Source organism: Neopelma chrysocephalum, unplaced genomic scaffold (genome assembly GCF_003984885.1).
Source record: "Neopelma chrysocephalum unplaced genomic scaffold, ASM398488v2 Primary Assembly neopelma1_96778, whole genome shotgun sequence".
NCBI lineage: Eukaryota > Metazoa > Chordata > Aves > Passeriformes > Pipridae > Neopelma > Neopelma chrysocephalum.
In genome coordinates, this window is record NW_020925422.1 from 2,071,525 (window position 1) to 2,086,271 (window position 14,747).

Sequence of the window (14,747 nt, forward strand, 5' to 3'; positions counted from 1 at the left end):
TGAACAATTTGTGGAGTGTGGTATTTTCTGCTTGTTAATTCCTCAGCTTGATTGTTTCTGAACCCTGAGAAAGCTTTAGTAGTACTGGAGCCAGGGCCATTAGACATCAGATGGAGGTGGTTGCAATTGTAAGGTTAGGGTGGAGCAGAGGAGGGAGTGGTGGTATGGAGAGAGGTCATAGCTTTGGGTGTGCTGAAGAAGGATATGGATGGCTAAAAACTAAGCACAATAACCTATGACTTACAGTAGATTTCTTCCCAAGAGAATTGGTTGCAAAAAAGGCAGGGAATGTATTTTTAAAGATACTTTCTTTGTTTTCATTAAATGTAGGCATGCATATCATCTTGATTATTTAAAATGTTTTTTGGGGTGATAAGTCCAATTGTATTAAATAATTTTTCATTATCTTTTTTTATTAGATCAATCCAAGAGACAGTAGACATGCTAAATATATTGAAAACCACATTTCAAGCGATGACATGAGGGCTTTTGTTTTTGAGAGTCAAGAAGATATGGAAGTGTTTCTTGTAGAGGCAAGTTGGGACCCATTTTAAAAATTGATTAAATACTGATGTAGGAGCCTTAAACTTTGGAGTTTACCAAGTAAATATTAAGTTTCAATTGGAACAATAGCTAATGCAAAGTGTTTAAAGGTTTTCTTCTGGATTAAGGTTTTCTTAATCAGTAAGATTTTTTTTAAATCTTAGAGTAACATTCCGTAGAGGAATGCAGAAATATTAAGGATGTCTTTTTAGAAATACCTTCTTGTCTCTTTTGATTAGTTGATAATTGCTAAATATAAAATACTGTGTACAAGAAAATGGGCCAGAGTGGGGATCTACAAATTGAGTACTGAGATTTTGCAGTGCCTTCTCACCAAAGAGACAAGAGAGCATCTTCTGTGAGATGCAATGATCCAAGTAGCAAATCAGGCTTGTATTTTCTTAGTACTGCTCCTTCCTGAATCATAGAGGAGATCGTTCCTTTTGAAAGCCAGGTAGATGATGCAGGAGGAAAAAGCCATAAGATATGGTGTTAAACTGTCATAATGCTTCCTATCTACTGTCCACAGAATAGAGAATAGTGTGCTTAATGACAAACTGTCCTGCAATTTTTGAAGACCTTCACAGGTCTGCCTTTCACAGAAGCTAGTAATTTTTATATACGTGAACGATAGTGGTGATATCTGAGATTCTGAGGGCTTGTCTTGCCTGCAGGGTTGTGGAACCCAGTGCAAGGCTGCTTTAACTAGCTAAACTGATGTTTCATTTATATCCCCAGTCTTTTCTGCGCTGTGTTAGGGTTAGGTTTTTCAGCATGTCTGCAGTCAGTGGTCTACCATTCTCTGTGCAAAATGGCTATACAACTTGAGACCATGGGCTTCCTTATTGCATCCAGATTAACCGTTCAGATTGAGCACCTGGCTCTGGATTTGATTGCTTTTGTTTTCCTGTAGTGCATAATACTTGGAGACATTAACAGGGTTTGCTTTTAGAGAATTTGGTTATACCTGAGCCAGAGTGTATTTGTGTGTGTTCTTCCTTAGGTCATCAGTTTAAAAGAATTCTTATGCTGCAAATTAATAATAAATACTTTATTTTCGTGTGGTGAAATTTTCTGGTCTTCTTTACCAAATCTAATGTAGATACGTGATCATCAGAAACTAAGAGTGAATGCTGTATGCGCACCTGCTGAATCATGTGCTGAAAGCCTCCCTTCAAGACCTATTGAGGAATTACAGTATGTGTCAGATTGTATTTGGGGGAATGGTTTTAAATGCAGTGGTTTTTTGCCATTGCTATGTATTAGAATTTTCTATGCAAATCAGACTTTTGGACCAGTTCAGTTCTGGGTTAGTGGGACTTCTTTCTGACTTAGCAGGTAAGCAAGCTGAAGTTACTAAATTTGGTTTCTGATGGGTGCTTTTTTTCCCTTCAGCCAATATGGATTTTTCTCATATTTACGAGAGTTATTTGATGCTCCTCGTCCTGTGATGAGTTATCTTTGTTACCAGTATCGTGTTCATGAAGTTCCTGTGGGAACAGAGAGGACCAGAGACATGATTGAAAGGGTAAAGTATCTGAAGTAGCACAAACACCTGTGGTCTAGAGTTTTATTGCAGAAATTCTTTGGCAAGTTAATGTGGAGAAAGCAAAAAAATTGCTTTAGTGATTTTGTTTCTCCTTTTATTTGTCCTTTAGAAGTGGGAACAGTTCATTATAGACTAATATATACTGCAAGACATTTTAACAAATTCAATTATCTTAATACAGTACTTCACAGGAAGTTAAATCTGTCTTTCATCTATATGCTGTTCCAAGTCAGTGTCCTGGTTTGGGCCAAAGACAGAGTTAATTTTTTGCAGTAGACAAGAGGGGAATGCGGCTGAGTAATCAGTCTGCCAGGCCCTTTGTATTTATATTTTGACTGTCGCCCCCCCTTACCACAGAGGCTTCACTCATTTGGCTGCTTCATTGCAGTGTTTCACAGTTGTGGATAACCTGGGAGACTGTCCATGGTTCAGTACACCCCTCCATCACGAGTTCACCTGTATGTTGTATGTCTTCCCTGATGACCTGAGAGGTAGTGGACCATGCCCCCTTAGCCGTGCCCTTTCTTGGCTATGGCAGAAAATTAACCCTGTCTTGGCTGAAACAAGGACAGTTGTCAACCAGAGTCTGAGTGGTAAATCAAAGTAAACACTCTTTACTGAACCAAATCAACAGAATACAGCTGGTGCTGTGTATATAAACTGAACAAAATTTTTAGTCAGATTTATCCTGTGGAGGCTTTTTGCTGTTTTCTGGTTTACTGGACATTTTATGTCTTTATATCTTTTTGAAGTACTGTGTTACCTTGCATTATTAGAAATAACCAAAGATTTACCATATCCTTTTTGATATGAGTAATTTAAAAGTAGCAAAGAGTATTTTTATACCTCCTTATTTCTCCAGAAGCATTTACTTGACTGAAGATAATGCATTACAGCTCACTTTATGGTTTCATCTTTTTGTTTCTTGAGTACTTTATTTCTGTGTTACACAGGCTACACGTGTAACATGTCATGCATCTGCAGCCAGTGCAATCCTTGTTCATGATACAATACAAATATTAACAGTTGCTTCTGGTGTCTGTAATGTAGTAATAGTCATAACCTTTTTAACTGCTGTATGACAGAGTAACAGTTAACAGTTCTTTGCTCACCAGTCTGAATTACAAGTATATTGCTGCATTAAACATACCATCATCTTTTTGCAAAGGTTGTTAACAAGTCAGAGTCTTGCATAAGCTGAAGTTTTTTACTGTGGATTTTGGTTTATTCGTTGTTCTGAAAAGCATTGCCTTAAGCAATGCTTTTGTCAGATTAATATTTTTGTGTGTTTTTTAGGTCATACAAGAAACCAAATTTAGGCAAATATACACAGCAGAAGAAAGATATATTATTAAAGTATCTTCTTATACAAATCGAACCCTCTCTACTAACACATTCCTGAGGGCAGCACAGTTTCTCAGTGGTTCTGTGGATACAGATGAAAGAAGACAGTTGGAAAGCCAACAACGGGTAGGAATTTATTTCCGTGCTGTATATGTTGTGAACTACTACCCATTTTACTATGCAATAAGAGGAGCATACTTGCATGTTGTTAGTATGGTATATTTGTAGTAAGAATGCTAGTGATGTGTGTTCTTTTATTTCAGGACATCAGTAACATGTCGAAGTCATTGGATATGCGTTTGACTATGTTGTTTGAGAGACAGAAACATCTGGAACACAGAGACAATGAGCTCAGGCAACAGAAGAAGGAGCTTTTAGAGAGAGGAAACAGAAGGAGACAATTGGAATCAAAAATTGCTTTGAAGTATGATAGGTAGGGAACAAGCCATATTATCTTATGCAAAATGAACATTTTAATAACAAAGTTATTTCTGGCTTCTTACTACAGTGTGCTTTTACAAGGTAACCAGTAGTTGAGCATCAGATAACAGGTGATAATCAAGACAAGTAAGGTGTTTAGAAGTTAAGATTTAAGACAGTATCTAAGACACCAGGTAACAGTCTTCCAGATGGTTTCCTGTAATAAAATCATAGGATTCCAGTTTGAATAATTCCATGCAGTGACCCCTGATATTACCCTATTCATCTGTTTTAGCGGCTCATATCTAGATAATACCATAATGTACATAAATGGTACTAAGTAAGTGTGTCGTGGTTTGAGTTGGACCTGATTGTCCATAGCATTTTTCATAACATTCTTTTGTTTTGTGGGCCTCTGCAATTAGTTCTTCCACTATGCTTTGTCTTAAGGCAGAATCTGGGCATGGCTGAAGAGGTATTTCATTTAAGCTCACACTCCCAGAAGGCAGTAGACAACACTGACATCCAGTCTCAGTCTTTTTTGTTTCAGCTTTGGACCACTGTCACTCATTGACCATGTGCAGTGCTGAACAGAGAAAAAAAATCACTCTTATCCTCCCTGTGCTTCCACTCATACAGCCAAGGACTGTGTTTGCTGCCCAGGCACACTGCCTGCTCATGCACTCCTCACTGTTCCACCAATACCCCAAGTCCTTCACTGTGAACTTTGCTGCAGTCGGTCTGCCCTGAACCTGTATCATTGCCAGACCAACCTGCTTCTCAGTACAGGACTCTGCATTTGTCCTTGCTGAATCTCATGAGCATTCTGTTGATCCCTCTGAAGAGCAGGCCTATTCCTCCCCCCAGTTTAGTGTAATCAGAAAACGTGATGACAGGGGCCCTCTGTCTGCTTGTTGTGTCACTGGCAGGAGTGTTAAACAGGACAGGCCCCAGAATATAGTCCTGTGGTACCCCATTTGATACTGGCCTCCAGGCAGGATCTAACAAACTCAAGAGTGACAATCTTTTTTTACTGATCTAGTCTTTCATTAATTCAGACTGTGGTCTTCAAAATTCAATACATCCGTAGTGTGGGAGACAGCATTGTAAAAGTTACAGAAATGAGTCTGGTTCAAGCAGACTGAGGGGAAGGTGGAGCTGGTGCAGCTTGGTCCTCCCACTTACATCCAATAGTGAGGCTAATCCTGACTTCCCACCAGATACACAGAACACATCTGAACAGCATGCAAGTATTTACACATGACCATACAGCACACATAGACACACAAAGCAATGGCACAAATGCAGCACCGGTGGCTGCCTCATGTTTCCACTCTCTGAGCAGCGTGGGGCTCCCCTAGAAAGGCTTCTGCGCGTACCCGTGGGCAGTGTGGATCCCATGAGCAGCTGGGTCCAGACACTGAATCTGCACAGTAATTGCCTCTGGACCTCAGTGGGTCTAGTGGCTGGTACCTGGGAATGCAAGCCCCTGAGGCTGTAGCCCTGCTCCTGTTGCTTGGACAGATTGTCTCACCCATGTGTACACGCACGCTGAACTGGCTGTGACTCTGTAGTTTCCCAGTAACCCTTTCTATGGTCCTTCCCTCAGAGACACTGAGGCAATACAAATGTACAGAGGTAGCTGGGACTTGCCCAGTCCCTCCCCCATAGCCATTGCCCCTGTCATCTTACCCTTAAATACAAACACATGCCAGCAGGTCTCACCAGTAGAGGCAGGAGTCTGGCAGCCTGACTGGACTCCCCTGGTCTCCAGTAGCCATTTCTTCCTGTGGTCTTACTCTTAGTGACACACATACCCACTCCCTTGTCTCCCAGGCCACTTCCTGTCTAGTATGGCTTGATCTTTGTTAGGGATCAAACACTCTTGCATACTTCCACTTGTACCAGGTGCTGTCGCCATGTCCACCTCTGACCTGTGGTGCCACTCTGGTGGCTGTCATTTAAGTCCTACTCACTCTTCTCCAGCCAGGTGCAGCCATCACAGACAAGCAGATCTCTTCCTGTGACGTGTGATTTCATGATAATTGGGTGGGGAAGGAGGTGTGACTCTGCCAGGAGAACTGTCACTGGAGGTGGTGCCAGCAATTGAATTAGGGTCAGGGACTGGTGTTTAATCTTGCAGAGGGAGGCACAGAGAGGCATGTTCTCGTTCATCCTTGGAGCCCCATGTGGTACCCCTGCAAACTTAAATGGCAATAGCTTTTTCAAATATATTTTTGCATTTCAGAGCCTGAAATTAAATGAGGGCTGTATTTTACTGCTTTATCAGAGTGGCTTTTTGTTTTATTTTGGTTGGTTTTTCGGTTTTGTAACATGACATGTAGATGTGGCTCTTAGGGACATGGTGGTGTTGAGGACCTGGCAGTGTTAGAGTAACGATTGAACTCAATGATCTTAAAGGTCTTTTCCAACCTAAACTGTTCTATGATTCAGTTCCACCTCAAGGAAGCAACACTCCCTTAGTCCAGAGGGTATTGACTTATCTTGTTGGGTTTCACACCTGGACGGTGCTGCGGCTGTCCAGGACTGGGTGTCCCTTCCTCTCAGTTCTGAATTTGGGTTCCTGTCTGCCAGGGTGCTCCTCTGGGCTTGTAGACATGGGCATTTCATGAACTGTTGGCTCCTGTCACGGGCCTGTGAGTAGCTAAGGTGTAGGGTATTACTTGGGTTTCCCTCACCTGCTGTTGTCTCTCCTTTATATGTGTGCAGGTGAGCTTTTATCAGCTTTTAACAGAAAGCCTTGCTAAAATTGAGGTAAATGACAACCATTTGGTCTCCTGTCACCTCATTCTTTTATAGTTGGATTCGTCAGGTATGGTGTACCCCTCGTAAATGCTTTCTGAGTGTTCCTGATCACCATCTCTCTTATGCCCCTAGAATTATTTTCCAAGGGGCCTTGCTCTGGAGTTTTCCAGGGATCAAAGTAAGAATGCTTAATTTGTAGTTTCCTGGATCATCCTCTTGGCCTGTTTGGCAATTCCAAATGCTTTGCAGCTCACTAAAATGTCACGATTATTTCATATGAACTTCTTCTTACATGTTTTGGAAGTTTAGGACAAGTGAAAATTCTGGTTTTTGTGCTAAGATGAGGACACAGTTGGTTTTTTTTTTTTGGTAGTAAATGTAACAAGAAATAAGCAAACTTCCTGAACTTTCCTATGTTGTATTGCTGTAAAGACCTAGGAGCAGAAGAAAAATGTCATTCCTTATACTGATTTTTTTTCTTATTTGAAATTTACAGAAGTAAAGGACTCTGCTTGTGGAGGGATGCTGATGCTGTTAGTAGCCAAAATTGGAGTTTGTCTATTAATTTTTTTGTCTTTTTTATGTCTTCAGTTTAAAAACAGGAGATTGGGAATGCTTCTAATGTATTTGGAATGTTTAGATTTACAAATTCATATCCTTGCTAACTATTGGTTTATCATCAAGTTGAAGAATTTTTGTATTTTTATTACAATTTATTTTTAATCATGATTAATCAAATATTGATTCCTCCCATAGTTTAAGACAGCTGGAACAAGATGCTATTGATCTAGAGAAGGAATCTCAATTGGCAAATTTAAAGATCAAAGAAATAAATAAGCAGAAAGCAGAACTTGTTACTGAGTTTACGCATCTCACAAAGGTATGTATTTGTATCTTGGTATGTGTTCCACTTTTGTTCACGGAGTTCACAGAATATTCTGAGTTGGAAGGGACCCACAAGGATCAGCAAGTCCAACTCTTAGGTGAATGGTCCATCCAGGGATTGAAACCACAACCTTGCTTTATTAGCACCATGCTTTAATCAGCTGAGCTAATCTCACTATAATAGGAAAAGTCCAATTCTTTTAGTTTAAGTAGGAGACATGCAGCATTTGCATGCATTCCTTTAAATGTTTATGAGCTAGTTTTCTTCAAGAGAAAGTTCTTTTGAAGGTTTTATGAACTTGAACTTGTTCATCTGTCATTGATCTCTAGATCATTTGCTTGTGTTGAGAGTCTGTGACTGAAGTCTTAACAGTCCGTGGTTTGATTCAGTAAATACAGGAATGAACTCTGTAACTATTTCATCCAATATGTTTTCTGAATACTTCCTAACTCTAAACTTTTTTTTCCACCCTAGTTCATCATCTCTTTTTTTTTTTCTTGTTTTTACTGAGAAAAGAATAGTCATTAGTTATGTGAAAAAGTGACCTGAAACTCCTAAGTGTCTGTGACTATGAAAAATGTCAAGGATGGCAAAGATACTCAGGTCTCAGGCTCCAGTGTCATAAGGCTTTTCTTTAACTCAGAAAACAGTCTGGACTTAATTGCTGCATTAACTTAAGCCTGCAAGTCCTAGTGATGGAAGATACTACAAGGTGAATTTTCTTAGGTGTTTTTTTTTTGGGAGGGGGTGGGGGAGAATTGATAGGGTTTGCTTGGTTTGTTTTAGTAACTAGAAGACATTTAGTTACAAGGGAATCTGCTTGTTCACTCAGCAAGAAATGGTCCTGTTCTTGCAACTGCTTTGAGCATGTACGTTTTCCCTTTGCCATCACTTACTAACATCGAAACATGTTCTTGCTTATCCCTGAAAAGAACTGAGTGTTACCTTTGAAGTGAGGATGATTTCTAAATACTTCAGTTGCTGATATTTATATAATACAGAAAAAAATACTCCAAATATATGGGTTGTTTCTGTTTGTTGATAGGTGTGGACTTGGCAACAATTGCATTGTTTCAGAGATCACCTTTGGGTCAGTCAGCCACAGTAGTTTGAAAATGCCAAAGAATGGCAGAAGACACCTGCCATGTTAAAAGTATTACTTAAACTGTAGATTACTTCACAGAAATTACAGAACTTGTGAAGCTAGTAACAGTGCTGAAAAGTAACTTCTCAAAACTTGTGCAATGTGCTGCTGCTGTTATAAAGTGCAGCTGAAGTTGTTTACTGAGTACTGTATTACCTACCTGAAGAATGGCTCTTAATTTCTTTTTCACTCAGTACAGGAAAACAGATCTGACACATACTGTGTATTTTTCAGAATACCAGGAGTGTAGGGGAGGATGGATGGTATTTGCCTGAAGTAGTTATTGATTGCAAAAAGGATTTATTTCAGCTGTGTATCAACTCAATTTTCACACTTAGTGTGCTGTAGCAAATACATGTTAGTACATATTGAAAAGAAGAAAATGGTCTGGTACGAGGAAGATATTTCATTATGTGTTTTATCACAATAGTTGAAATCCATACATATCTAGTTGTTCCCAAGCCAAACTTCATTAATGCTTCCAAAGTTAAGTGAGTCTTTGTATTTTCTTTATTAGGTTCTGTAGTTATACTAGCTGTAGGTTATTAAAGTGTGTGCAAGGTTCGAGCTGGCTTCCTGCTAAGTCTCTGAAACTTGACAACAGGGTCTGCTTCCCAGAGAGGGAAGAAAAAAGACCAAGCAGCCAAGGCTATAGCAAAAATATATATTTTACATATAAAACAGATATATACAGTGAGAGTATTATATATATCTATAACCCCAGAAACCCTAAATAGATTCCCAAAGGGAAGAGGGGAAGGGAGAAGGGAAAAAAGGACAAAATAGGACGAAAAGGGACAAAAACAAAACAGGTCTACACGATCTAAAAACCCGGTAACCAGCAAACTGAAGAACTGGGAAAATCTCACCACTTCCCTTGAGAGAAGCAGGACGGCTGGACGCGGCCCAGCGCTCTCCCCTCACGCGTGGCCGATAACAGCAGTCGATACAGGCCTCAACTTCAGATAAGCAGGACCACGTACGGATCTTCTGTTCTCGAACCTCGCTGGAAGAGAAGAGAGCAAGCTCTCTTATCTATGCCCTATTTATACCCCGCGTTACATAAAGGAATAGCATGGAATACTTCCTTTGTCACTTTCCTAGTTCCTTCCTGGTTACAAGCTGGTCTCCAGGAAGGCCTAGACTGAAACCATCACAAAGTGACAAAAACTTCAGTAGTCATATATTTCAGACATACTCATTTCTGCCACAGAGGGAAATTTAAAATAGATAGGATTTGTGTGTATTTGTGAATGGTAATATGATCTCTTTTTTAAAGGAGTTTGTCAGTCAACTAGAGAGACAGGCTGCATGTGTATTTACACAAACACACAGGGCAGAGTGTACGTACCTAATACATGTCCATACTTTACAACCAGTTGACAGAAACAGCCATGTTCCACAGTTACAGATTCTGGCACTGCTTTTAGATGTAGTTCTGTTTGTGCTGTTCCTACTGAATAATCTTAAGGTTTTCCATTTTTTTATCTCCTTTTTTAATTTTTTTTTCAGTTTGCATTTCTGATAGTTGTTTTTAAGCTGTTTAAGAGAATTGGAAATAGACATTTTCCTATGTCCAAGTTCACACTATAGAAATTCAAATATCAAACCTTGTCAGATCTTGGCTCACCATTGTGGTCAGAAGCTAACACACTCAAATCTTGTAGGTCCTCTATGTTGACAGCTGAAACCTTGTCCTCCCTTTCATTAAGAGAGAGGATTCCTTTGTATTTATAAGCCAATCATTAAAAAAAAAAAAAAAGGTAAACTGCTGTTCTCAAGGCCGACTTGTTAAAGAAACAAGCATTTTAATGTCAACACTGTCAAATCAGGTTCTGGGAATCAGTAAAGCCTGTTAAGAAGCTTCCCAAATACAGCCTCCTTCTATTGTCAGACGCTTTTCCAGTTAAGAAACAAGACTCTGGAGTCACTGTACATCTGTCAGTCAACTTGTGTTGTCATTGAGAGATGTATATATCTCTTGTGTTTATTTTTTGACCTTTTTTCATCCACCATGACATCCCCCAAATTCTGTCTCTGAGAAACAATTGAGGTTGCCTTGGCTTTTCTTCCATTTCACATATGGTGAAGGGAAAGAGAATGTGGGGGTTTTTTGATGTAAAATTGTTTGGTTGAAAGTGATGTGTGTGCGTGTGTGCGTGTGTACACATATTTAGAGATAAATGTACTTGGCAACTATACATCTTGAAGAACTTGGGTCACCAGTAAGTCACCTTTTTCATTGAATTTGACAGCAGTGTTGATGAGCTGAACACAAGTGTGAGATTGTGTGTTATGACTAAAAAAAATTGGATAATTTCTGAAGCCCGATAGTGATTATATTGGTTTTGAGTCTCTAGTGGAAAAAAAATGATCTATTCTGTTTTCTTTGTAGGATATCATTCCACTGAGCATCCTCAAAGGGCTTTTGACTCTTCGAAGGAGTAAGGTGATTGCTGAGAAGACCAGACTAGAATCAGAGTATAAACCAGGAACTGTACAGCTAAAAGCTGCAGAGGTAACAACTTCTATGAATACTGGGATATCTACTACGAAAACATGTGGAAGTCTTTATGGTGTTCAAAAGGATACTTTTCTGTCTTTGCATAAGAGTGGGTATTAGTACTGCTAAATATTTAGCCTTGATTTCTGTAGTTTGACTTCAAGACAGATAAGCTTTTGTGAAAATGTACCCAAACAGTCATACCCTGGATCTTCTTGTTGAAATGCATAGTGTGTGTAAGAACGCTAGCTGTTACTTGGAAGTATTATTTTTTTTCTGAGTCTGTCCATGGACAAGTAGCTCTGACCCACATGGGAAATACCAACTCAAGATGAACCAGAAAGTGCAGCAGCAGAACAGAACTATTTTACCTTTCTTTCATAGCTCATTGCCTCATGCCGTAATTAAATGCCTTTTGTTGCGGACAGAAAGGAGGATATACGGCCCTTGTATTGATCATATTAGGAAGCTATGCTGTGTTCAGGTAAAAAGACAGTCTCTGAGGAATTAGTTCCACAGGCAGATATTCTTTTCAAAGAGCAGAGGATGCTGTGATGCTCATGGATTGCTGCATAGAGGTCAATTTTTGTATTTGTGTAGTAGTACAAATTTTAAGTGCTCTGGGGAGTAAACTATGAAAGCAAAGAGGGGTAAGTTTTCTGTTTTTTTTAACTATAACCTACTGCTAATTCAATTGGATTAATAAAAATAAGAACTGTAAAGTAGTTCAAAAGGTAAGTGATAGTTATTTTGCATAGATATGGATACATACTTCCAAAAAGAATGACCTTGGCATGTCTTTAGAAAACCACTTGAGGTTATGGTTTCCATCACTTGCAGGAAAACTGGGCACAGGAGAACTTCCTAAGAGGAGCAAAAAGTGACTTGAAGACAGAGACAAGTCCAGCATGTTATTTGGAAAACGGGTGTTGCATCAGTTCTCACACATGATGCACCTGTTATTCAGAGTTTATCAAAATCCAATGCAAATGACTATTGCTAGAGCTCAGTAAGGAGTAAGAATGTATTACAAAACCATGTGAGCAGTGTGTATTTTCACTGGGAAATTTATTTAATGTTTTTATTTGTCTCTGCGGACATCTTCATGGTTTTAGAGAGTAGCTTGGGCTGGTGCAGAGTTAGATGTCTGGTCAGCTTAGTAGACAGTACTTGTGAGATAAATGTTCTGATAGTTTTTAAACAAAAATTGCCTCCTTCGCTGGTGAAGAGGTGTTTGAAGTCAGGTGGGGTCCCATTAGTTGTCGTTACTGCGTTACATTCAACCCCATCACTAGAAGAAATCATATCAGTGATTTATTTTTGATGGTTGGCTCAATGAAAATTAAAACAAATAAACCCCTAAAATTAGTAATCACAGTGATTAGAATTTCTAGAAGTGCACCTGCTCTGGAGGAAAACTCCTCTGAGTATTCAAGTGCATCTTAATTTTCCATGTACGTGGAAATCTGAAGCTATACTTCCCTGTATGCTGTGTAAGTGTAGAAGACCCTTCTAGAAGATTTTACTATGAGGAGATTAGGGCTTTTTTGCTTAAGAAAGCTTTCCTCCCTGGAAAGCTTTCTAGTGGCTTGAGGTTTTATAGTACCTCAGTTAATATCTAATAGAGATTTGAACCAAACAGAAACCCCACTTTGGACATGTAAGAGGAGACCTTTTTTGAGGTCTCCGCAGTAGGACAATGTGGAGAGATAGCTTGTTTGTTGCTTCATTTTTTTAACAATTTAAGTGGAAAGGCTCAAAAAGGACATGTTTTTGAACAAGTCCAGTTAGCAACAACAGATTTCTGGGGTTTTTATTTTATCACTATGGTTCAAGTGGGCACTATAGTGATATCATACCTTTGTATTTAATTTATTTAATGAGCCCAGGAAGTAAAACCTGTGTTTGTGACCCATACTGAACATTAAGGAGGATTGTTAGCCCCATTTGCTCACTAGGTAATTGCCACAGTTGATTGCATGTTTGTTTACGATGGAATAGAATTGATTTCTTTGGTAGTATCCTTTATGGAAGCTGTAATTGCAGCTCTGTACTAGTATGGAACTTTCCTGAAGTACGTGGATACAGCTATTTACAAACTGATTCTTACGCTGTTGGCTGAAACAAATTTAAGGTTTTCTCTAGACTTACCATTTTTTATGGTAGCATCTCTGTTCAAAATGGCAATTCTTAGACCTACTCTTTTTGTCTACGATTGTTTTATTGAAGCACCTTCAGGAAATCGACAGGAACCTTACCATTTTATTTAGCATGTGGCCAAGACAGTAAACTGGCAAAGCTGAATGAAAATTGAAACTTAACCTGTTGTTGAACTGTCAGTGCATTTGTTCTGGTACATGCTTCATAATCACATCAAATGTCTTATTTCTTTCCAGTCTTTCTGTTGAATACTGAAGTTTCCACTGCCAAACATGTATTTTCCTCTTCCCTGAAGAATTTTACTTGACTTGGATCAGACATATTCCATGTTGAATCTGCTTGGCATTTGCAGTACCTAGAGATCACCTTGAACTCTTATTCCATGCAGGTCTGCAGGGCTTCAAGTGGAAGCTTTAGGTACAATTGAGAGTCGAGATTACCCACTTCAAATGTTTCAGAACTGACTTGAGCTCTGGAAATGGTCAAACACATAAGTATAAAATCAATGCTGCTTATATAAAAAAGTGTGGGTGCTGCTGACTGTATCCTTTGCCTTCATGATCATGAAGTCGAACACATTTCAGATTAAGCCTTTAAGGCTTTAAATTTCCAGGTCCCATTTTAATTAGAACTTAGGAATGTTTTACAAAAATTTTTTTATTTAATGTATTACGTGGCATATGCAGATATTCAGTGGAACATAAGTGTTGCGCTGTACAGGTTTGTTTATGCCAATTCAGTGTAATACAAGATCTTGGCTGTAAACAGAAAAAGCGACATCTTCCCTTTACTGTTTTATCTGTACAGCTCTAACGCCAGTCCTTCTTGCCACCCCTGTGACATTTCCCTCCTTCTCTGCAGTAGACTTCATGAAGTCTTCATAAAAGACCTTAAAAAGGTCGTTTTTGTTTTCCTCAACCTTTCTGAAAAACAGGGTAGAAAAATACAGTGTGTTTATGGGGACTATAAAGTGCTTATCTCTAAAGCAAAATCTAGTGCTTGGTGTGGAGAGAGAGAAGAACAGGATTTTTGATTTGATACATGTTGAGAACAGCACCTCTAATTCTTGAGTTGAGTGTGAGAACTCTCTGGGTGATCACTCAGTCACATCTATTACTACTACTTATGTTGTATTTAATGAATAAGGATTCATTAAATTGCCAGAAAGTAATGAGAGTTGCTATCAGTGTCTGTGTCCTGTATTTCAAAATAAGTGTTTCTCTAACTGCATAATCTCTAAAGGAAAGCTTTGAAATTTTTTCACCACTGGAGGGCTCCCATATTTAACTGAGGTGCACAACAATAACTGGAAAGATAAAGTTCTCATAAATATAAGAATATAACTAAACTTTCCAAACTGCCAGAAGAAAGCACTGAAGGAAAATACTGTGCATATGGATTTTTGTGCCTCTGAAAAAAGTGGAAATAATGT

General features: G+C 39.0%; 1 protein-coding gene across 2 annotated transcripts in view; it reads left to right on the forward strand.

Annotated features, from left to right (window-relative positions):
- SMC5 (structural maintenance of chromosomes 5) overlaps positions 1-14,747 on the forward strand; it is a 45,269-nt gene that overhangs the window by 21,626 nt on the left and 8,896 nt on the right. For both annotated transcript variants that reach the window (XM_027709430.1, XM_027709431.1), the window contains 7 exons: positions 420-533; positions 1,646-1,740; positions 1,939-2,071; positions 3,389-3,562; positions 3,700-3,869; positions 7,379-7,502; positions 11,048-11,170. In XM_027709430.1, coding sequence (XP_027565231.1) covers positions 420-533; positions 1,646-1,740; positions 1,939-2,071; positions 3,389-3,562; positions 3,700-3,869; positions 7,379-7,502; positions 11,048-11,170 — 933 coding nt within the window. The remainder of the gene's footprint in view (positions 1-419; positions 534-1,645; positions 1,741-1,938; positions 2,072-3,388; positions 3,563-3,699; positions 3,870-7,378; positions 7,503-11,047; positions 11,171-14,747) is intronic.